Source organism: Microtus ochrogaster, chromosome 4, assembly GCF_000317375.1.
Source record: "Microtus ochrogaster isolate Prairie Vole_2 chromosome 4, MicOch1.0, whole genome shotgun sequence".
Classification (NCBI taxonomy): Eukaryota; Metazoa; Chordata; class Mammalia; order Rodentia; family Cricetidae; genus Microtus; species Microtus ochrogaster.
Genome location: NC_022011.1, coordinates 92,216,157 through 92,239,176, shown reverse-complemented (window position 1 = coordinate 92,239,176; position 23,020 = coordinate 92,216,157). Strand labels below are relative to the sequence as shown.

Sequence of the window (23,020 nt, the reverse complement as noted above, 5' to 3'; positions counted from 1 at the left end):
AAAAACCAAAAAAAAAAAAAAAAAAAAGAGAGAGTGTAGCTGATATTTATCTTACAGTCAATCGCTAGTTCTTGTGTCTGGTTTGTAAGGAGATAAGGGTACACTGTAAAGTCTGTCCAGTTCATATTTCTGCTGGTATCAGAGTATCATTTTCTTTATTGCCTGCAGGTGTCCAGGACTGAGCCTGAATGTGTCACCTGCAGTGCCCATCTACAATGCAATTATGTTCCTCTTCGTGCTGGCCAACTTCAGCATGGCCACCTTTATGGACCCAGGAATTTTTCCCCGAGGTAAGATCTTCCTATGTCCTCATGTAAACTCCCAGTTATCATTAAAAATAGTTATTTGGGTAGATAGATCTTGGGTTGGAGGGTCTTAGGATTCTGGGATACTGTTAAGAGGAATATGTATCACACAATATTTAGTCATTTGGTTTACTTTGGGTCAGACCTTTTTTAAAATTTTTTATTATTTATTTATTTATTTATTTATTTATTATGTATGCAATATTCTGTCTGTATGCCTGAAGGCCAGAAGAGGGTGCCAGACCTCTTTACAGATGGTTGTGAGCCACCATGTGGTTGCTGGGAATTGAACTCAGGACCTTTGGAAGAGCAGGCAATGCTCTTAACTACTGAGCCATCTCTCCAGCCCCCCCAGACCTTTTTTATTTAAATTTTATTTAAGGTTTTTTAGTTTGATCATTATTTTTTCTCCTCCCCTAATTCCAAGATGTTCCTCATTTCCCTCCCTATCCAACTTCATGTTCTTTCCCTCTCAGAAACAAACAACAACAAAGGAAAATCAATACAAACAAAATTTAACCTAAACAAAACTCACATAAAATAGAATCTGTATTGTGTTGGTCTACTTCTGCTTCTGGACTTGATGCCCAGTGCCACTACATTGGAGAAACTAATTTTTTTCTTTCTCAGCAGGCATCAATTGGTTTTTATTAATTTATTTATTTACTTAGTTATTTTTTCACATACAGTTCTAGTTTCCCCTCCTTCCTCTTCTGCTCCTTCCCTTTCCCCCATCCCTGCAGGAATCAATTGTAAATAGCATCTTTAAAAAAAAAAAAAAAAGTCTTTTTATTTATTATGTACCTGTACCCCAGAAGAGGGCACTAGATCTCATTATAGATAGTTGTGAGCCACCATGTGGTTGTTAGGAATTGAATTCAGAACCTCTGGAAGAACAGTCAGTGCTCTTAACTGCTGAGCCATCTCTCCAGCCCCTGTAAATAGCATCTTGATTAAGGGTGGGACTTTGGTCTGCTTCTTTGATTTTTGTTATTCAGAAATTTACTCAGAGTTTGTAGGTTGAGTGATGTTAAGTCCAGTAATAATTACTATGAATTAGACAGTTCTGACAGTGTGGTACAAAGTACAGTGGAAGTATGGGTAAGGTTCTCTTGAGAACATTGACAGCAGTGCAGTTATTGTCTAGAGAAGTTAGTGAAGTACTGCTAAGAATGGGTGAGAAGACTTTACCAACCAGAAGCCTGAGGAAGAGGAGGACAGTTTCAGACAGAGGAAGCATACACAGAAGCTTGTGCCCATGGAATGTGACGTCATCAGGTTGGAGGATACAGTATATGGTCAGACCAGTAAAGAAACCCAAAGCCAAATTGTGAAGGACTTCATTTGCTACATGAGGCCTTTGGAAAATGTGCTGCTTCTCATCCCAAGGGGGTCTTTAATTTACAATAAAATAATTCTTTTGAGAGTGTACAGACAGCTCTTGGCTTTGGCCAAAAAGTAGATTCAACAGAATCATTTATGACAGCTTAATGGGGCAGAGCAAAGAGTGAAAAAACCTGCTGTTCCATTGCCCTGGGCATACTTGATCCCGTCTGAGCTCAGAAGCTAAGCGTGGCTAGGCCCGTGTAGTACCTATACAGATACTTCTGTTGTGGCAGTTTCAAGGGTCAGACCTTGGGAGATAAATTTAATGCTGAGTTTTATAAACTGAATGTTAAATAGGCTGTATATTTGGTTTTGTTTTTTTCCATGCTAGGGATTGAGCCTAGGCCCTGGACAAATCCCAGGCTCTAGACGTAGATAATGAGTCTGAGATACTCCCCACTGCAGTTATCCAGCGGGCAGGAGTTAATACTGTGCTTTGGGAGTGTGCAGCTGTAGCATGTGAAGTGGTAGGAGTAAGATAATGTAGAGACGTAGAGTGAGGTTAGGGAAGACATGAAGTAAGATCTGGTCAGTTCTGCCATTTTATTGTGGGTAAAGGAGAAAGAGGAGCCATTGAGGGAGGGACTGAACAAGGAGGAGGAGAAAAGTGAAAGCTAAGGAGAATTTGTCAGGTAACTGACTTCCTGGTAGTATATATATATAGTGACTCAGAATCTCCTGTTTGGTTACTAAGAATTGATTTTTTTTTTTTTTTTTTCCCGAGACGGTTTCTCTGTGGTTTTTGGAGCCTGTCCTGGAACTAGCTCTGCAGACCAGGCTGGTCTCGAACTCACAGAGATCCACCTGCCTCTGCCTCCCAAGTGCTGGGATTAAAGGCGTGCGCCACCACCGCCCGGCTAAGAATTGATTTTTTAAATAATTACTTCTATTTTTAAAGAGGGTCTCACTCTGTAGCCCAGGTAGGCCTCCTGAGTGCTGGAATTATAGGTGTAAGCCACTGTAATAACCAGCCGAAAAATTGATCTTAACAGTAGCTAAGTAGTGTGTTTATGTATGTCTAAGAAAAGGGTACAGCTGAATTACTGTTGTTTTAAGGCAGTGAATGGAAAATGAGGAAGCAGAGTCAACAAATACTAGATTTCCTCTTTTAAGAAGTAAGCAAAGAAAGCTGAAGATGGTGTCATATTTTAAGAGAAAAGCAAACTTTTTATAAGACAAAAGACTACCATGTGGGTAGCCCGAGGAAATAGAGCCAGAGAAGAGCGGGAAAAGCTGGAGGCATACTTTCCAGGTCACGTTGGAAGTCTCGTGGAGGGAGGACTAAAACAAGAACTGTCATGAGCAAGTTCATGAGCAAGAAAGACCATGAGCTGACAAAAATTGTTACTAATGACATCTGATTTTCCTCACAAGTGCAAATTATTTTTCCAAGTGGTCTTGGGTTAGCAAGTGAGATGCGGTTTTCCTGAACTCGCTGTGCTCTGAAAGCTTGCCTCAGTGTTACTGATCATTTTTAGATTTTTGTGGGAGAAGGCACTTTGAGTCTCAAACCAAGGAAGGATGTTTTTACTGAGTCATTAGTGTTCGTTTGTCAGATATTCAGTGGCCTGCTATACAGAAAGCTCCGATGACCATATGTGATAATCCTCTCCTCCCTCTTTCTGAGACAGGGTTTCTTTGTATAGCCCTGGCTGTACTTGAACTTCCTCTGTAGAGGAGGCCTGCTTCTGCCTTCCAACTGTTAGGATTAAAGGCTTGTGCCACCAATGCCCAGCTCAGAGAGAACTCTTACATTTTGGCATATTCCCTTTATTTTAAAAGTTTTTTGTTTTATTTTCCTATATTGCTGGGGATCAAACCCAGGGACTTGCACATGTTAGGCAACAACTGTGTCACAGAGCTACATCCTTGAAGATTTTGCATATGAGCTTGGCATGATTGTATACCTTTAATCCCAGCTCTTGGGAGGCAGAGGCAGGCAGATTCCTATAGTTTCAGCCCCAGGGCTGTGTAGTGAGACCACATGTCAAACAAACTCCAAACTGTGTGTGTGTGTTTGTGTGTGTCTGTATGTTTGTTTATATGTAGCATGTATCTACCAAAATGTCTTTCCATTCTGAGAATTAAGCCCAATACCTTGTGCATGGTGCACAAGAAATCTACCTGCTTTGGGATTAAAGCTATTCATCACCATGGCTAGCCAAAAACTTCACCCCCCCCACCCCCCTTGAGACAGTGCTTTTTTGTGTAATAGCAGCCTTGGCTGTCCTGGAACTTGCTTAGTAGACCAGACTGGCCTTGAAGTCACAGGGATCCACATGCCTGCAGAAAATTTCTCTCTCTCTCTCTCTCTTTTTTTTTTTTTTTTTTTTTTTTTTAATTTTTCGAGACAGGGTTTCTCTGTAGCTTTTGGTTCCTGTCCTGGAACTAGCTCTTGTAGACCAGGCTGGCCTCGAACTCACAGAGATCCGCCTGCCTCTGCCTCCTGAGTGCTGGGATTAAAGGCGTGCGCCACCACCGCCCGGCTCTCCCTCTCTCTTATTTTTTTGGAGACAGGATTTCTCTGGGTAGCCTCAGCTGTCCTGGACTATGTAGACCAGGCTGGCCTTGAACTCAGAGATCCACCTGCCTCTGTCTCCCAAGTGCTGGGATTAAAGGAATGAGCCACGATGATGGCAAATTTTTTTTTTTTTTGTTTTTGTTTTTTGTTTTTTTGACACAAGGTTTCTCTGTGGTTTTGGAGCCTGTCCTGGAACTAGCTCTTGTAGACCAGGCTGGTCTCGAACTCACAGAGCTCCTCCTGCCTCTGCCTCCCAAGTGCTGGGATTAAAGGCGTGCGCCACCACCGCCCGGCGGCAAAATTTTTTAATAAAGAAGAATGTTTTTTCTTGCTAATCCTGATATTATAGAAAACCTTTTGCTCTTAACCATGCAGTATGTGAACTGTGGACTTACAAAATATGACATTCTATCTAGGTACTTAAGAAGTTAGGCTAGAGAAGTCGCTCAGTGGTTTTAAGTCTCTGTTCTGGCAGAGACCCTGACTGATTCCAGCACCCACAGCCCACAATTATCGATGACTCTAGCACCGAGGCTCTAATAACAGCCTCGTCTGGCACATGTACACACACAATAAGTCTTAAGGAGTTATGTTTTAAACATCCTTATGTTCTTAATACTTAATAGTGTGGGCACAGTTGTTTTTAAGTTGATTTTTCCCTCTTTTCAAGCTGAAGAGGATGAAGACAAAGAAGATGATTTCCGAGCTCCTCTTTACAAAACGGTGGAGATCAAGGGCATCCAGGTGCGCATGAAATGGTGTGCCACCTGCCGTTTCTACCGCCCTCCTAGATGTTCCCACTGCAGTGTCTGTGACAACTGTGTGGAGGTAAGAGCACCTGCTGTAGAATTATGTACAGTGTTCTGCCTGTATGCATGCCTGCAGGCCAGAGAGGGTACCAGCTCTCATTACTGATGGTTGTGAGCTACCATGTGGTTGCTGGTAATTAACTCAGAACCTCTGGAAGAGCAGCCAGTGCTCTTAACCTCTGAGCCATCTGTCCAGTCCCTCTTTTTTCTTTTTTAATTAAAATTTTTATTATTTATGTGTATGGGTATTTTTGCTTGAATGCATGTCTGTGTACTACGGAGCATATTGGAGGCCAGAAGAGGATGTCATAGAACAGCTGTGAGCCTTTATGTGGGGAATTGAGCCTGGCTCCTCTGGAAGATCCCTCCAGCTTTCTTCTTTAAAAAGATTGGTTCTTGTGTATATGTGTACCTGGTGCCTGAGGAGGTGGCATTAGATCCTGAGGAACTAGAGTAAATGGATCTTTTTCTTTGGGTTCCCAGCTTACGAAAAACAACAGAGAGACTTACTATTATGAAAACTTGACCTTAGTTTAGGCTTGTTTCTAACTAGCTCATAACTAAAATTAATACATTTCTATTCATCTATGTGCTGCCACATGGCTCTTAACCTCTCCTGAATGTCAATGCTTCTCTGTGTCCAACTGGCTACTCTCCAACTCTCCCTTTCTTCTTCCCAGAGCTCTCTCTGTCCCCGGAAGTTCTGCCTGTACCTCCTGTCTAGCTATTGGCCATTTAGTTTTTTTTTTTCTTTTAAACCAATCACAATTATATATCTTTACACAGTGTAATCAATTATCTCACAAAACATTAGCGTTACTGATGGTTGATGGTGAGCCATATTTGGGTGCTAGGACCCAAACCCGGGTCCTACAAGAGCAGTAAGTGCTTTTAACTGGGCCATCATTGGACCCCTTAGAGCACATTATTTTGCCTACAAAGCTTTATTTATTTATATATTTATTTGTTTTTTTATTTGAGACAGGGTTTCTCTGTAGCTTTGGAGCCTGTGCTGGCCACAAACTTGTGCAGTCTTCCTGTGTCCCAAGTACTGGAGTTGTAGACTTACGGCACCGTGCCAAACAATTTGTTGCTCAGTTTGGGTTCTGGAACCTCTGGAAGGACTCTTTCAGTTAACAGAGCAAGAGGAAATGCTTGCTTTATTTTTTTATTTGTCTGGGTTTTTGAGACAGGGTTTTTCTGTGTAGCCCTGGCTGTCCTGGAACTTGCTCTGTAGATAAGGCTGGCCTTAAACTCAAAAAGATCTGCCTGCCACTGCCTCCTGAGCGCTGGAATTAAAGGCATGTGCTGCGATCACCTGACTTTAAATTTACTCTTTTACAACTTTAAATTTTTGTGACTAAGTGGTGAATATGAATACAAAAAGTAAAGCTTAAGTTCTGTTGTTTTGTTCGTGTTTTCAGCAGAAGGAATCTAATGCTTTCTCTGTGTATGTGTATGTGTGTGTAGGTGTGTGTGTATGTGTGTGTAGGTGTGTGTGTGTGTGTCTGTGTCTGGAGTACATGTGAAGGTCAGAGGACAACTTGCAGAGATTGATTGTCTTGTTCTGTCATGAGAGTCTCAGGGATTGAACCCAGGTTATTGCTATGTTTTTAAGGACACCTTTTATTGTCTCTTTTTTGCTCCTAGGAATTTGATCATCACTGCCCCTGGGTGAACAACTGTATTGGTCGCAGGAACTACAGATATTTCTTCCTTTTCCTCCTTTCCCTGACAGCCCACATCATGGGTGTGTTTGGCTTTGGCCTCCTTTATGTCCTCTATCACATAGAGGAACTCTCAGGGGTCCGCACTGCTGTCACGTATCCTTGGAGGCCTTTGGCTTGTGGGATGGGGCTGGGAGGGCAAGTTGAGTCCTTGAGTCAAGAAATTTAAAGGGGAAGTAGTTGTAATAGAACTGGGGATAAGGTAACATTGCCCTGTTTTCCTTGACTACTTGGAATCAGAATGGCAGTGATGTGTGTGGCTGGCTTGTTTTTCATCCCTGTAGCTGGCCTCACAGGATTTCATGTGGTGCTGGTGGCTAGGGGACGAACAACGAATGAACAGGTACTAGGAGAACTGTCAGGAGACTGAGAGCGTAGCGCTTAGATAAACAGAACCTCAGTGAATAGTTATGATGTAGAGTGGTGAAGTGGGCCTAGGTCCTCAGTAAGTAGAATTAAAGGTGGTGACGGTGCTGCACCTTTGGAATCTTATTTAGGAGGCTGAGGCAGGCGGATCTCCTTGAGTTTGAGGCCAGCCTGGTCTACAAGAGCTAGTTCCAGGACAGGTTCCAAAGCTACAAAGAAACCCTGTCTCAAAAAAACCAAAAAAGGAAAAGGAAAAAGGAAAAAAAAAATGAAAAAAAAAAAAAAGGAATGGCTTTGTTATCATTCTTTTTAACAAATATTTAGTCTGTGACTTTATAGAAAGTAGTTGGCACAGGCTTTAGTACTATGATGGAAAGATAAATTAGTGTATATAACGTGTATGTAGGCTATATGCAAATACTGTGCCAGTTGATGTAAAGGAATCTGGATTATATTAGTCAATATTCAGAAAATTACTTAAACCCATCTTAATACAGGAATCTGATGTTGAAGATTGATTTTCATAAGGTATACTTAGAATTTTTTTTTTTTTTGTTTTTCGAGACAGGGTTTCTCTGTGGTTTTGGGGCCTGTCCTGGAACTAGCTCTTGTAGACCAGGCTGGTCTCGAACTCACAGAGATCCGCCTGCCTCTGCCTCCGGAGTGCCGGGATTAAAGGAGTGCTGGGATTAAAGGTGTGTGCCAGCACTGCCCAGCTATACTTAGAATTTTAACTGAGAACCTCCAACTCTATAATTCCTGTGTTTTTGTTTTCTGAGACCGTTTCTCTTTATAACAGTCCTGGATGTCCTAAAATTCACTTTGTAGACCAGGCTGGCCTCAAACTCACAGAGATCCACTTGCCTCTGCCTCCTGAGGGCTGGGATAAAAGGTGTGCGCCATCACTACCTGGTGAATCCTTGTTCTTAATCTTTACAAGTGTCACTTTTGTACCTGAAAGAATGGCTGCACAGCCAGGAGGTGGTGCACGGGAAGCAGCCTGGTCTACAAGAGCAAATTCTAGAACAGGCTCCACAGCTACATAAAAAGAAACCCTGTCTTGAAAAACACGCAAGCAAGCAAACAAAAAGAATGGCTGCACAGCCATTTGCCTTTCAGCATAGTCTGACCTGGTTCTTTCTATTTCCTAGGTTACAGGTAAATTCCGGGGAGGTGTGAATCCCTTCACCAATGGCTGCTGTAACAACGTTAGCCGTGTCCTCTGCAGCTCTCCAGCACCCAGGTACACCTTTGTCTTCCTTGGCTTGTTCTGAGTAAGGGAAGTCTGATGGAAAATGTCTTTTAGAAAGGGCTTTGCTCTTAGAATGGTGAGTGGTACAAGGATGAGACATGCTGATCTTTTGGTGAACTTTTGAATTCAGCTGATACTGTTTAGGTGTGGCTCATTGCCTTTGAGAATTGAGGATGCATAAAATTTAACTGTAGTGCTCGACATTTGCTTATAAAGGCCTCCTCTTGCTGAAGATGTGCACCAAATCCAATTGCTAACTTTACACTAGACTGCTGCTGAAGATTAAACTGAGGGTCTTACTGTGTATTCAGAAAGCTACCTTCATACTTTGTATGCAAGTAGAAATTTTGAATGAAATAGTAAATGAAAGCCTTTTCACTCTTGCTACACAGGTATCTGGGGAGACCAAAGAAAGAGAAGACAATTGTAATCAGACCTCCTTTCCTTCGACCAGACGTCTCAGATGGGCAGATCACTGTGAAGATCATGGATAATGGCATCCAGGGAGAGCTGAGAAGGACTAAGGTGAGAACAGGGAAGTAAAGCTAGGTAAACCATGGCAACGAGCTAGAAACTTGAATTGAGTATACATCTTTGTGTTAAAGTCACTTAAATACAGATCTTTTCTCCATTAGATTTCAAGTTCAGTGACAGACACTGAGTCCATTTCTTTGTGTGTCTTCATAAGACATAACATCTTTAGATGATAGATGCCCAACTCTTCTTTGTCCTTTTTATCCCCAAACTGACTCTAACTGGTTCTCCAGTACTTTTCTTATGCCGACTTAATGTTACCTTACTGTGGTTTCTCAGTCTGATTTCCCTCCCTTCCTTTAAAGTCTAAGGGAAGCCTAGAGATAACAGAGAGTCAGTCTGCTGACGCGGAGCCTCCACCTCCTCCTAAGCCGGACCTGAGCCGATATACCGGGCTGCGAACGCACCTTGGCCTGGCTACTAATGAGGGTAAGGGCTGCTTTGGTGTATGAGACAGACAAGGTACCACGTAAGCTGTAGAAAAGATGAGCAAGGGCTGGAGAGATGGCTCAGTGGTTAAGAGCATTGCCTGCTCTTCCAAAGGTCCTGAGTGTTCAATTCCCAGCAACCACATGGTGGCTCACAACCATCTGTAATAAGGTCTGGTGCCCTCTTCTGGCCTGCAGACATACACACCTGTATACATAATAAATAAATAAATATTTTTTTAAAAAAAAAAAGATGAGCAAGGGCCGGGAGGTAATGCTTGAATTAGGGCTTACAGCACCCAGTGAATGGAGCTTTATTTGAGTAGCTAAAAGGAGTAATAGACAGTGATTTGGATGGACTTTCCAGAGAATTACTTTTTACAATTTTATATTGTGTAAGTGCATGGTGTGTGTGGCGGGAGGGTGTTAGGTAGAACAAAAGATAAGCTCCAGTAGCTGGTTCCTTCCTTCCACTATGAATTCTGGGGATTCAAATTCAGGTTATCAGGCTTTTGTAGCAAGTTTTACTTGCTGTGAGTTTGCCTGAATCACAATTTCTTAGTACATTTGGTGCCTTTGCTTGCCACAAATTATAAAGATCCTTGGTCTTTAAAAAATATTCTCCCTTCCCCTGGGTGGTGGCACACACCTTTAATACCAGCTCTCAGGAGGCAGAAACAGGTGGATCTCTGAGTTCAAGCCCAGCCTGATCTACAGAATGAGTTCCAGGGTAGCCAGGGATACACTGAGAAACCCTGTCTCCAAAAACAAAACAAACAAACAAACAAACAAAAAAAGAAAAACTAAACAGAAAGAAAGAAAAAGAAAGAAGGACTTTGTAGACCAGACTGTTGCTGATCTCACAGAAGTCTGCCTTCCTCTGTTTTCCGAGTGCTGGGATTAAAGATATGCACTACCACACCTAGCCTTACCATTATTTTTTTATGTGTGTGTGGGTGTTTAGCCTGCGTGTGTATGTCTGCTCACCACTTGTAGTCCTATATCCAAAGACCAGGTCCAGCTGAGTCTTGAGACTTAATTTCAGCAAAGTCTTGTTTCCTAGACTTTGCTTTTATTGGGTATACTTGATTCTGCTGTGCCCTTTTCCTCTACTTTGAGAAACTCCATGACAGTTGTGCTCTGGGTTTCCTGTGTAGATAGCAGTCTCCTGGGCAAGGACAGCCCCCCTACACCTACCATGTACAAGTACCGACCGGGTTACAGCAGCAGCAGCACGTCAGCCGCCATGCCTCACTCCTCCAGCGCCAAGGTACTGTGTACTCTGAGAAGTGGGGCCATAACCTTTCTTGAGGAAAGCGTGGAGGAAATAAAAATCAAGGGCATCTTACTGATTATTGGCATTAATGGAATTGAATTTCCTTGATGTGTTCTTCATCAAAAAAGGAGCAATGACAAATGCTAGATAAAAACACTAATTAGTGGGCACTGGAGAGATGCCTCAGAGGCTAAGGGTACTGGCTGCTCTTCCAGAGGTCCTGAGTTCAATTCCCAGCAACCACATGGTGGCCCACAATCATCAGTAATGAGATCTGGTGCCCTTTTCTGGCCTGCAGACTTAGGTGCAGACAGAGTCCTTGTATTTAAAAAATAAAAATAAAAAAACAAAAACTCTAGTGTCAAATCTGATTTTAGAAACCAAGTTACTTAGTCTCTATAAGCCTCATTTCCAACATCTTAAAATGAGACATTTGTTCCCAGCCTTATGACGTCCATGTTTGAAGTGTGCCGCTGGCATGTAATTCTCTTCTTCAGTGTCTCTTTGGGCTCAGGGGCTCAGGTGTCTGGCAGCTGTCAAAAGGAACGCTAAGACTATTTTACTCTTTTTCTACAGTTGAGTCGTGGAGACAGCTTGAAGGAACCAACCTCAATTGCAGATAGTAGCCGCCATCCCAGCTACCGCTCAGAGCCCAGCTTGGAGCCAGAGAGCTTCCGGTCTCCCACTTTTGGAAAAAGCTTTCATTTTGATCCGTTGTCCAGTGGCTCACGATCCTCCAGCCTCAAGTCAGCCCAGGGCACAGGCTTTGAGCTGGGCCAGCTGCAGTCCATTCGTTCAGAGGGTACCACTTCCACCTCCTATAAGAGCCTGGCCAATCAGACACGCAATGGAAGTCTCTCCTATGACAGTCTGCTCACTCCTTCAGACAGCCCTGATTTTGAGTCAGTACAGGCAGGGCCTGAGCCAGACCCACCTTTAGGCTACACCTCTCCCTTCCTGTCAGCCCGGCTGGCCCAGCAGCGGGAAGCCGAGAGGCACCCACGTTTGGTGCCAACCGGCCCACCACACCGAGAGCCCTCGCCAGTCCGATATGACAATCTGTCTCGCCACATCGTGGCCTCCCTCCAGGAACGAGAGAAGCTGCTACGACAGTCACCTCCACTTGCAGGCCGTGAGGAAGAGCCAGGCTTGGGAGACTCAGGCATTCAGTCAACACCAGGCTCAGGCCATGCCCCTCGTACTAGTTCCTCTTCAGATGATTCAAAGAGGTCTCCCTTGAGCAAGACTCCACTGGGACGCCCAGCTGTCCCCCGTTTTGGCAAACCAGATGGGCTAAGGGGCCGGGGAGTAGGGTCCCCTGAACCAGGCCCAACTGCCCCCTACCCAGGCCGATCAATGTCTTATAGCAGCCAAAAAGCCCCATCTGGTGTCTCTGAGACAGAGGAAGTGGCATTGCAGCCATTACTGACACCCAAGTAAGTATGTCTTTTCCTCCCTCATGCGATGTCAGTCTGGTTGTACATGATTCTAGTATAGGTGGAGCCTGGGGACCCTGAGAACTCTTTCATAATTTGACAGCCTTATGGACAACTCTTTAGAGACTTAAGATTGATAATATTCCCTTAATACTATCTTCCTGAGAGTTATTTGCCAGAATAAGTATATGAGAACTGAGGTTAGAAATAAATGGGGAAAAAAGAAAATCCGTCTTATTTTAAGCATGTCAATAAAGTCAAAGGGACTGGATTGTTTAGGTAAAGAGATACATAGAAAAGATTCCCCCTCCATATTAGACCCTTTTTGTGTATGATTGTATTGTATATGCATTGTGCATCTTTTCCTGACGTCTGTTTCTTCTTTTTCCCCCAGAGATGAAGTACAGCTCAAGACCACCTACATCAAATCCAATGGGCAGCCCAAGAGTATAGGCTCAGCTTCCCCTGGCCCAGGCCAGCCAACTCTCAGTAGTCCCACAAGGGGAGGAGTCAAGAAGGTGTCAGGGGTGGGTGGTACCACTTATGAGATTTCTGTGTGAATCTTGGCGCCTCCCCTCCCCCACACCTCTGAACCTACACCAAAGGGCCTCAGGTGGCCACCTTCCTTCCCTCAAGGGGCTCCCCTACTTTGCATGGACATTTTTAAACCACCGATTCCAAGAGGATGAGGCTTGTTTTACAAAATGCCATGGGGTTGAGGAGAGTTGGGGCCCTGAGACAGGGGTGGCACCCCCTCCCCCTTTTGATCTTTTAAGACCTTCCTTCCCTTTGATCCCTGGACCAGACTCAGTGGACATTTGTGCAATTGCTCGCCCTGGAGGGAACCAGATCATTTTTAAACCAGAAATAATTTTTTTTATTATTGTTACGGATTCTATTTTTTTCCTCTTCTCCGTTACCAGGTGTGTGTGTACATATATATATATTATAAATATCAAAGAAATTATATATCTATCCTGGGATGGCAAAACAAGGGAGGGACATATAGATATATATATATATAAGGAGGGGGATTTTATTCTTCCCTTTCCTTAGACCAGCAGGAAAAGAGACAGTACAGTCTTCCTTTTCCCCATGGTTCCCTCTCTTTTGTCCCAGTTATCAACTAAGGAAATAGCACCCTCTGCTGGTGCTAAGTGATTGGGAAAGAAACCTCAGTTAAGTCTGGGGTTCTTGGGTCAGAAAAAGGAACTTGCAGAGTTTCCTAGGCTCACTGACATCTAGTTTCCCCAGGAAAGGGGTCACAGTTCCATGACGGTGGTGGGAGATCAGGAAAAGAGCTTGGCCTAGTTTACAAAAACATCAGGCAATCTCCCTCCCCCCCATTCTTGGGAGACAGGGATTGTGGTTGGCTTAGTGAGCCCATTCAATGCTTCTCTATAACTTAGTTAAAATGATCTTCAAACCCAAGGCCAGAAGAGAAGAATCCAAAAAGCAATATTTTTCATCATATGCCAAAAATGGGATAGAGAGAAGGAGTGGCAGGCCTAGCCCCTCCGATTGTCCCCTGGGGTTTACCCCTTAGCCCACCTCAATATGGTGCTGGGTAGAGGGGGTAGCTGGGGTCTAACCTTTAACAGGGAAGAGCCCAGCCTCTATACAGAGACCCTATAATTTTTTTATTCTGATTAGCCATTTTAAACCAACAAGGAATAAAATAAATCCTGATCTAACCAGCTCCCCCTGACTTGTGTTTTATCTGGCTAAGACAAGGTGAATGATCTTGTGGGAAGTCAAAAGAGAAGCCTCATTCTCTGGTCTGCTTTTGTTCTGGCTAACAAATTAACCTAACTTTTCATAACAAAAACTTCTTCTCTTTTGAAATCTTAGAATTTCTTAATTTCTTAATTTACTCTTAAAGAGTAAAATGGGTTGGAGAGATGGCTCAGCCATAAAAGCACTGACTCCTCTCTTCCAGAGGATCCAGGTTGGCAGCTCACAATTGTCTGATACTCTCACACAGAGATACATGCACACGAAACACCAATACTCGTAAAAGTAAATAAGTTATTATTATTTTTCCTCTCCCGAGACGGTTTCTCTGTAGCTTTGGAGCCTGTCCTGGAAGTAGTGCATGTAGACCAGGCTGGCTGGCCTCGAACTCAAAGAGATTGACCTGCCTCTCGAGTGCTGGGATTAAAGGCATGTACAACCACTGCCTGGCTAATAAATTATATTTTTTAAGAAAATAAAAAGCTAGACATGGCAGTGTATGCCTTTGATCCCAGAACTTGGGAAGTAAAGGCAGGTAGGTCTCCTAAGTTTGAGGTCTTTATAGCCTGCCGGGTTACAAAGTGAGACACTGTCTCAAAAACCACAACCCAAAACTTTGTTTTTCCCAAACAACCAAATCCATTTTTTAAAACTAAAGAATAGAGAGGCATTATACTTCTTGCCAGAGGTTCACCTAGCACACACAAGGCTTGGGCCGGTACCCAGGAAAAAGAGTGGGAACATAATGAAACAAACACCAGTATTTTTTCCCTGCTAAAACATACTGGTGATTCTGGGTGTTTCTTTGTAGTTCCCTGTTGTGTATCAGCACAGGCATACACCTTATTTGGGCCAGCTTTCCTGAAGGGCTGAAAAATCAACCAGGCACTTGGTTGGCTCTGAACATTATGGGCAAAATACTAGCAATCAGTGTTGCTTTCCAACCATGTTCTCTTTTCTCATCTTGATTTCCCAGCCTAAGGAAATAATGTGATGGCAAGATTTCTATCTTTGCAGTGCCTTTTCTTAAACTCTGACTCATACAAAATGGCACTTGCCTCTTAAAAGGTAGCCATACTAGCTAGTCTGGTAAACACGCCGTTTTAAAACAAACAAACAAAAAAAAACCCTAACAAATGAAGTCCTAAAACTAAATTGCACAAAAGAAGGGGAGGAGAAAAAAAAAAGCGCTTCTTGTGAGAAGGATGTCCATGAAAAAAGCCAACTGGACTAAGCCATTAAAAAAAGCACAGCCCTTTTTAAAAGTGTATTCGTCATAAGCGCAGCAGGAGCTGGCTTCTGTCTAGCTGTTGATACCCCAAGGCAGTGCCCAGGTGCCTGGAAGACAGTTTTTGTCAGCAGGTTCAATATAACATGAAAGCCATCCTTGGCAGAGTTCAGTGGTCCTGTTAGCGGAGGCTGCTGCTGCTGCTGGCCTGGGAGCTGCCCATACCGGGGTGATCTGGACTATGTCGGTTCTGGAGGAGACAGGAAAGGGGGAAGAACATTTAGAAATGCAAAGACAGACCAGGCTGGACGTACTGCACGCCTTTAATCCCAGGGCTTTGGAGAGAGCCAGAGGCAAGCCTATCTCTCTGAGAAGCCAGACTGCTCTATATAATGAGTTCCAGGCCAGCTGACCAAGCCTGTATCTCAAGGCTGTCTTAAAACAACAAAAAAACTTAAAAGATTAAAGGTGTGGAGGCAGAGGCAGGCGGATCTCTGAGTTCGAGGCCAGCCTGGTCTACAAGAGCTAGTTCCAGGACAGGTTCCAAAACTACAGAGAAACCCTGTCTTGAAAAAACAAAAACCAAAAACAACAAAAAAACCTTAATACAAGATAAGCCTGCTTAGCATAGACTTGTAACCTCTTGCAACTGCTTAGGAGACAGAGGTAGGAGGATTGCAGTAATTTTAAAAGACTAGATCTGGCTCAGTGTGTAAGGCACTGCCTCAAAGAGAAAAAGAACAAGAGAACTAGCCTTGGCCAGTACTGGAAAAAACAAATGTTTGCCCTGGGTTTTCAATCTTGAGTCCAACTTGAGGCAAAGGGTTCTATTTAAGAAGGCTGACAAGGAAGCTGGAGAGACGGCTCCAGTTATGAGCATGTCTTGTGGAAAACCCAAGTTCAGTTCCCAGCACCCCCACAGGATGGTGACTCCAGCTCCAGGGCTGCCCTCTCCTGGTCTCTGTGGGCACTGTACTTGTGTAAGGAAACACCTGTATATGTAAATTAAACACAAAACAAAAATGGCTACATGGAAAACTCAACAGGCGCTATGACAGCCCTGTACCTTCTTCTTCTTCTTTTCTTTCTTTTTCCTTTTCCGTTCAGGATCCTCTTCTTTTTTCTTTTTCTTCTTTTTGTGATCTGAATCAGATGGCGTTTCTGTAGGAGACATTAAGAGCCTGTTGAGCATAAGATCTATTGCTATGAACTCTTAAGGCTGCAGGAAACCCAACACCAAGGGGCACTGCTTTTTTTCCTGAGTTCAGAAAGGATTTAGAGGTGCTGGTAGAGCAGCTGCCAAGTCACTGCTTGTCCAAGAAATGTCAAGACATGAGCTTCTGGGGGAAATCTGGGCATCCCGAGGAACTAAGTGCTTCTCACCTGGGGGGACAGGATCCTGGGTGCGGCTCTGTTTATGCTTGTGCTTGTTCTTCTTCTTGGGGGGCTGGATGTGCATCAGACGGCACTGCTCTGGCAACTGAGGGGACGAGAGAATCCAGGTGAATAGAGGAAACTGGACAGAAAACTTCCGCTGTGCCTTTTAGGCCTCCCCAAGAAGGGACTCACCGGGCCAGTATGGAGGCGGAAACCAGACAGCATGGTCCCTGTGATTGGATTAAAGGAGCTACTAAGAATAGGAGGTTTCTCGATGAGGGAGCGGAGGCTGCTGTTGTCATGGGAGCCAGGGAGGTCGATCATCCCTGGCAGGTCAGGCAGGAAGTTACTTAGCTTCTCCTTCACCTTCTTCCCACAGAACTTATTATAGGCCTGTTCCAGGTTGTAGTGTGTGATTAAATTGGTGCTGCCCGTCAGCTCTGTGCTGCCTAGAAAACAGCAATAATGAACTTATATACCAAAAGCAGATGATAGGGTTTGGTTTGTTTGGTGTTCTGTTGCCACTCACTCAGAAGGTGTAAAACTTGAGGACAATTCTGAGCCCTCTCTGTCTCAGCAGTAATGCCCCCCCTCCCCCGTGGGAACCAAGGACCTAACAATTGACCACACACGTACTGAAATGTTGGGAACTTTCCGTCACCTCCCTGAGTTCTTGTGAATGTTCTCCAAATAGAACTCAGTTATTGAACGGGCAAGATAACCCTTAGGTGTTGACTCAAGTCACTAATGTTTTGACTCAGTCCCTGGGAAAGGGGCAAAGTGACCCTCAGATGTTCCCTCTTACCTCATCTGATCTGACAACCACTCTCCAGCCAATTATTGGTAATAGCCCTTTCGAATAAGCCAATCGTAATAGTTAAAGAACAACCCCCCCAGACACCCCTTCCTTCTGTGGTTTTTCCCTTTAACAGTAGCCTGTACCAGCCATTTGGGGTCTTTCTAGCCTCCCAAATGCTGGAAGACCCTGTCATGACAGAATTAATAAAATCCTCATGCTTTTACATCAGCTGTGGTGTGAGAGACGGTCTCTGGGGGCGTCTCCTCCTCGGTGATTACACTCTAGGGTCCAACAAAGGAACTGAAGGAAAAAACAGTTTTTAGGTTTACTTTATGTATATGTTTATTTTGCCGATATGTAGACATGTGTACCGTGTGTGTGTGGTGCCTGCAGAGATCAGAAGAGGGGTTATATCTCCTAGAAGTACAGATGGTTATGAGCTGCCCTAGGAACTGAACCTGGGTCTTTTACAAGGGCAACCCATACTCCTAATTGTTGAGCCATCTCTCCAGCTCCATTTAGGACTATATTTTAATACTAATGAGGAATCTATTAAAAAACAAAAACTATTGTCTTAGTCACTGTTGTATTGCTATGAAGAGACATGATCATGGCAACTCTTAAAACTGAGAAAGCACTTAATTGGGGTCTTGCTTACAGTTTCAAGGCTTAATTCATTATCATGGTGGGCAGGACAACGGCAACGTGGTGCTGGAGGAGCTGAGAGCTTCCTACTGATTCGCAGGCAGAAAGAGTCTAGACCTGGCCTGTCACCCCCAGTGACAGACTTCAACAAGGCCACATCTCCTAACCCTTCTAATCTATTCAAGGAGTTGCACTCCTTGGTGACTAAACATTAAAATATATGAGCTTATGGAGGCTATTATTCAAAACACAATTTTAGAATTCCAACATTTAGAATTTCAGATTTTGGAGCATTCCAAACTTCACATTTCTGGATTTGGGATGTGTAACTAGTAAAATCTATGCAAATATTCTGAAAAACCCAAAACATTTTAGATAATAGACACTAAGGCTATAAAAACTTAATAGTCAGATGCAGTGGCGCACATCCATAAGCCTGGAATGCCAGCACTCAGGAGGCTGAGGCAAGACAGCTCCATTCAAGGCCAGCTTGGGCTGTGTAGTGATCCTGTCTCAAACACCCCCAACTCGGGAACATACAATAAACACAAATATTAAACTGTGGGCTAGAGGAATGGAACAAATGGAGCTAAGTAGGATAGAGATGGAACCCAGCTTTAATAGGAAGACTAGTCACCATAGGAAAACAGATTTTGTGGCTGTGACTACCTTGTGACTAATACATTTATTCTTCATGATACCAAGTATTACTTAGGAAGGGCTACTCAATGAAAATATGAACAACCAGAATTCTAATACTAGCTGTCCTCTCTGTTGCTCTTTCCTTTTATCTATGTAATGGGATAATAGCTTTGTGTTTCACTGCTTTTTTAAAGATTTATTTATTATGTATACAGTGTTCTGTTTGCATGTATGCTTGCAGGCCAGAAGAGTGAACCAGATCTCATTATAGATGGTTGTAAGCCACCATGTGATTGCTGGAAATTGCCTCTCACAACTGGCACTGCCTTCTGCTGGCCAGGGTGTCTCCTTCCAGATGAGAAGGAACTTAGTGCTTTTCATAATCTCTAAACAAGATGATCAAAGTGGCACACACCAGTAAACCCAGCATCCAGGAAGAGGGGTAGGAAGCTCAGGAGCTGATGCTTATCCTTGGCTACACTAGTTTGAGGCCATCCCGGGTGACACTAGACTGCATCAAAGGGGGAATTAAGAAAGTAAGTATCAGGGGCTGGCTAGCGGGCTCAGCACATGACCCAGATTGCATGCCCCGCACCCACACAGCCGACAGGCATTTGTATGTCAATTCCAGTTCCAGAGAATCTGATGCCTTCTCTGACTTCCATGGGTACCAGACCACACAGGTCACATACACACATGAAGAAAAACATTCATACATATAAAGTAAATTCAAAAAATACAGACATGAGTTTAACTTCTATTTAAACTGCTAGTTCTCTGAAAATGACTTATAAACTTCTTTCAGAAGCCATGGCTCCTGAAAACAAATCCTAAAATGTCAATCCTATGAAGATTCATTTTTTTCTCTCCTTGAAATTCTAAATCCTGCTCACATCACTATGGCCTCTTCCAGTTATTGGACCTCAACATTCTGTAATACATTCCGTAAGTGTAGAAAACAACATTTTTTTGTTGTTATTTTGAGACATGGCTTCTCTGTAGCTTTGGAGCTAGTCTTGGAATGTCAAACCAGGTTGTCCTTGAACTCACAGAGCTCCACCTGTCTCTGCCCCCACCCCCTCCCCTCAGTGCTGGGATTAAAGCCTTGCGCCACCACTGCCTGATGAAAACAATACTTTAGAGGCAGGCGGATCTCTGTGAGTTCGAGACCAGCCTGGTCTACAGAGCTAGTTCCAGGACAGGCTCCAAAGCCACAGAGAAACCCTGTCTCGAAAAACCAAAAAAAAAAAAAAAAAAAACCAAAAAAACAAAATTTAAAACAGTGGTAGAGTGCTGTGTAGCAATGTGGAAGGACTTGGCTGATTCTCAGTCCTGGGAGTCCGGGAAGGAAACTGCTACTTAAATTCCCATAATACATGGTGGTGTATGCTTTTAATTTTAATTTCAGTACTGGGAGGCACAGGCAGGCGAGTCTGGTTTACAAAACAAGTTCCAGAACAGCCATAGCTACACAGAGAAACCCTACTTTGAAAAACAAACAAACAAATCGTGGTACTTGAGCCTAATACTATTTTTTAATTGATTTTTTTAAAAGATTTACTTTATTTCTTATTTTATTTTTTTGTTTTTCTGAGACAGGGTTTCTCTGTAGCTTTGGAGCCTGTCCTGGAACTAGCTAGCTTTTGTAGTCCAGGCTGGCCCCGCCTCTGCCTCCTGAGTGCTGGGATTAAAGGCATGAGCCACCACCGCCCGGTTTAAGATTTACTTTATATTGTATGTATGAGTATTTTCCTGAATGCATGCCTGTTTGCCACATGCATACTTGATGCCTATAGAAGTGATGAGCCTGTGAGCACATGCAAGAACAAGGGCTCCTAACCACTGAGCCAGCTCCAGCTTTTTAAAAATTGGTTCATTAAATATTTTTTTTTTTTGAGACAGAGCCTCTCTTGTTTTGGATGACTTGTAATTCACTATGTAGACCAAGTTGGCCTCAAACTCGGAGAGATCCACCTGTTTCTGCCTCTCAAGTGCTGGAATTAAAAATATGAACTCAGACTGAAAGATTTATTTTTACCATATCTGTGTGTATATGTGTCTGTGCTGTGTGAATGTATTCCGCATACCATTTGAGCACCTGTGGAGGCCCAGCAGAGGGTGCTGGATTCCCAGGAGCAGGAGCAAAGGAGAACTGTGAGGCTCCCCATGTGGGTTCTGGGAACCTCATAACCTTGGAGCCATCTCTCCAACTCCCCTGTAGCCAAGACTGGCCTTGAACTTTTGATGGAGCCAAGGATGCCCTTGGACTCCTGATCTTCCTGCCTACACCTCCCAAAGCGCTGAGATTATAGACTTGTACCACCATGCCTGGTCCCCAGAACTCCTAAGCATAAACTCTACCAGCTGAGGTACATCTCCAGCCTTCCAATTCATAGTTTTATTCCAACTTAGCTTTGGAGCCTCATCAACCACTATTCTTCCATGCAAAATTGATCTCTCTCTCTCTTTCTCCTTCCTTCGTTTTTTCCTTTTTAAGGTTTTTTGAGACAAGGTTTGTCTGTGTTAACAGCCCTGGCTGTCCTGTAACTCTGTGGACCAGACTGGCCTCGAACTCAGAGATCTGTCTGCCTCTGCCTCCCGAATGCTGGAATTAGAGGTGTGCACTACCTCTGGCCTGGCTGACATCTTATTCTTGATGTCATTTTGGCTAACAGCACATTTTGAAAACCTAAGATGTGTGAAGCGTAACTACAAAGTAATAAGACTGACACTAACAAGAATACAAGCACAATCCTTAAACCATATATTTTAAATCTCAAAAAAAAAGAAGCTAACTAAAGACTAAGTTTACCAATCTCCACTTCTCACACTCATCCCTCCCAGCATTTGCCTCTAATGGAAATTCAGTATTTGTCAACTGATTTACAGAAACAGGTACAATCAGAACAGATAATGTAAAAGATAAAGAAACTACTGGAGGAAGGTGGGCCTGGTGGTACAGAGTGAGGTGGATCTAATTCCAGGCAAGCCTGAGCCACACAGTGAGACCCTGTCTCAACAAAACAGAACGAAACAAAACAGTCACAACTAAAATACAACTTCTGCAAGACACCTGTCACTAAAGCACAGTCTTTATGCTGCAGTTTATCAATTACAAAATACAATACAAATAAGAATAAAGACGATACCTATCTAAAAGGGCTACAATAAATACTACACACTGCTACACACACGTCTCCCGAGTTCCAAACAACGGCTCAGGCTGTGACCGAGTCACGGACGGCGAACAGCGCCCAAACCCACCCCACGAAGGAGAGCCCCTCACCCGGCAACTCCCGCATCAGGTAGAAGGGGCCGCTTCCAGCAGCCGACTTGTCTGCGCCCGCGGGGGCCGAGCTCGAGGGCGGCGGCGGGGCCGCGCCTGGACCCCCTCCCGGAGGAGGCGGAGGCGGCGGGGGCGGCTTCCCGGGCCCGAAGCCCAGGGCGCTCGGGGGCGGTGGGGGTTCGGCTTGAGCTCCGAACAGTGCCGTGAAGTTCTCCATGGCACCCTCGGCTCCCGAGTTACCAGGGATCCGGCGTCAGCGACGTTTATTGGACAGCGCTCTCGCAGGGTCCCACCCTCGTCCTCTAAGGGCTTCCCGTCATTGGATACAATAGGCCACGCCCACCTACTTCCGGCGACCACTTCCGTCGCTTTAAGACACGGTTCAGGAGGTGGGTCTCAGTCTTATAGCCAATAAAATGACTCAGGTGGAAAAGCGACAACCCTACGGACCAATAGACTACCCAACTCACTTTCTGGTTAACCGCAGCGCCCAATAAGACATCTACATCCGGGTCCGGAGGCGTTGCCTCTGCTCTCCCGCCCAATAGAAGCCTCGCTGTCGAGGGGCGGCGGAGGGACGAGCCGGGGGCGGGACGGAGCCGGCGAGGGACCCGGCCGGGAAGATGGCTGTCCTCGCGCCTCTGATCGCCCTGGTGTACTCGGTGCCGCGGCTTTCTCGATGGCTGGCCCGGCCCTATTGCCTGCTGTCCGCGCTGCTGTCCGCCGCGTTCCTCCTCGTGAGGAAACTGCCGCCGATCTGCAGCGGTCTCCCCACGCAGCGCGAGGATGGCAACCCGTGTGACTTTGACTGGGTGAGCGCCCCCTGCCTCGGTAGCTCCCGACCTTGACCACCCTCGCGCCGGCGGGTGCACGGGAAAGTGTGGGGGGACATTTTGGGAACCTCCTGGCTTAAGATGGAGAAACAGAATCCAGGGTTTCCTCCACACAGGAACGGTGTTCTACAGGGTTGCCAGGCTTCCCGGGGCGCTGGCGAGGAAGACAGACCAGTAGTAGAAATACCGTTTTTCTATCTATCTGTCTATCATCTATCTATCTATCTTTTTTCTTTCTATCTATCTATCTATCTATCTATCTATCTATCTATCTATCTATCTATCCATCTACCTATATCTATTATGTATCTATCATGTGTCTGTGATCTATCTATCCATCCATCTCTATCTATCTATCTATCTATCTATCTATCTATCTATCTATCTATCTATCTATCTATCATCTATCTATCTATCTATCTATCTATCTATCTAT

At 44.3% G+C, this 23,020-nt stretch overlaps 3 protein-coding genes across 4 annotated transcripts in view; 2 read left to right on the top strand and 1 right to left on the bottom strand.

Moving 5' to 3' along the window:
* Zdhhc5 (zinc finger DHHC-type containing 5) overlaps positions 1-14,902 on the top strand; it is a 27,351-nt gene extending 12,449 nt beyond the window's left edge. Inside the window, exons 3-12 of the mRNA XM_005346670.2 lie at positions 169-290; positions 4,883-5,040; positions 6,672-6,844; positions 6,989-7,091; positions 8,266-8,357; positions 8,759-8,891; positions 9,206-9,329; positions 10,486-10,598; positions 11,181-12,040; positions 12,435-14,902. Of these exons, the coding sequence (XP_005346727.1) occupies positions 169-290; positions 4,883-5,040; positions 6,672-6,844; positions 6,989-7,091; positions 8,266-8,357; positions 8,759-8,891; positions 9,206-9,329; positions 10,486-10,598; positions 11,181-12,040; positions 12,435-12,600 (2,044 nt within the window). The 3' untranslated portion in view covers positions 12,601-14,902. The remainder of the gene's footprint in view (positions 1-168; positions 291-4,882; positions 5,041-6,671; positions 6,845-6,988; positions 7,092-8,265; positions 8,358-8,758; positions 8,892-9,205; positions 9,330-10,485; positions 10,599-11,180; positions 12,041-12,434) is intronic.
* Med19 (mediator complex subunit 19) lies at positions 14,061-21,983 on the bottom strand. Its single transcript, XM_005346669.2, has 5 exons — positions 21,752-21,983; positions 16,572-16,828; positions 16,386-16,482; positions 16,069-16,163; positions 14,061-15,252 (listed from the first exon to the last, which is right to left on the bottom strand). Exons 1-5 carry the CDS (start codon positions 21,966-21,968, stop codon positions 15,184-15,186), a joined length of 735 nt encoding a protein of 244 aa, XP_005346726.1. The 5' UTR covers positions 21,969-21,983; the 3' UTR covers positions 14,061-15,183.
* A 339-nt stretch (positions 21,984-22,322) lies between these two features.
* The window catches only part of Tmx2 (thioredoxin related transmembrane protein 2), a 7,470-nt gene continuing 6,772 nt past the window's right edge, over positions 22,323-23,020 (top strand). For both annotated transcript variants that reach the window (XM_005346667.2, XM_026778695.1), the window contains exon 1: positions 22,323-22,563. In XM_005346667.2, coding sequence (XP_005346724.1) covers positions 22,375-22,563 — 189 coding nt within the window. In that variant the 5' untranslated portion in view covers positions 22,323-22,374. The remainder of the gene's footprint in view (positions 22,564-23,020) is intronic.

Bases quoted from the DNA above. Each gene is read 5' to 3' on its own strand.
- Med19 (XM_005346669.2), bottom strand. From the start codon at position 21,968: ATGGAGAACTTCACGGCACTGTTCGGAGCTCAAGCCGAACCCCCACCG. The intron at 16,483-16,571 runs GTGAGTCCCTTC...TCGTCCCCTCAG, and splicing joins TCCGCCTCCATACTGGCCCG to TTGCCAGAGCAGTGCCGTCT. The intron at 16,164-16,385 runs GTGAGAAGCACT...TGTCTCCTACAG, and splicing joins CCAGGATCCTGTCCCCCCAG to AAACGCCATCTGATTCAGAT.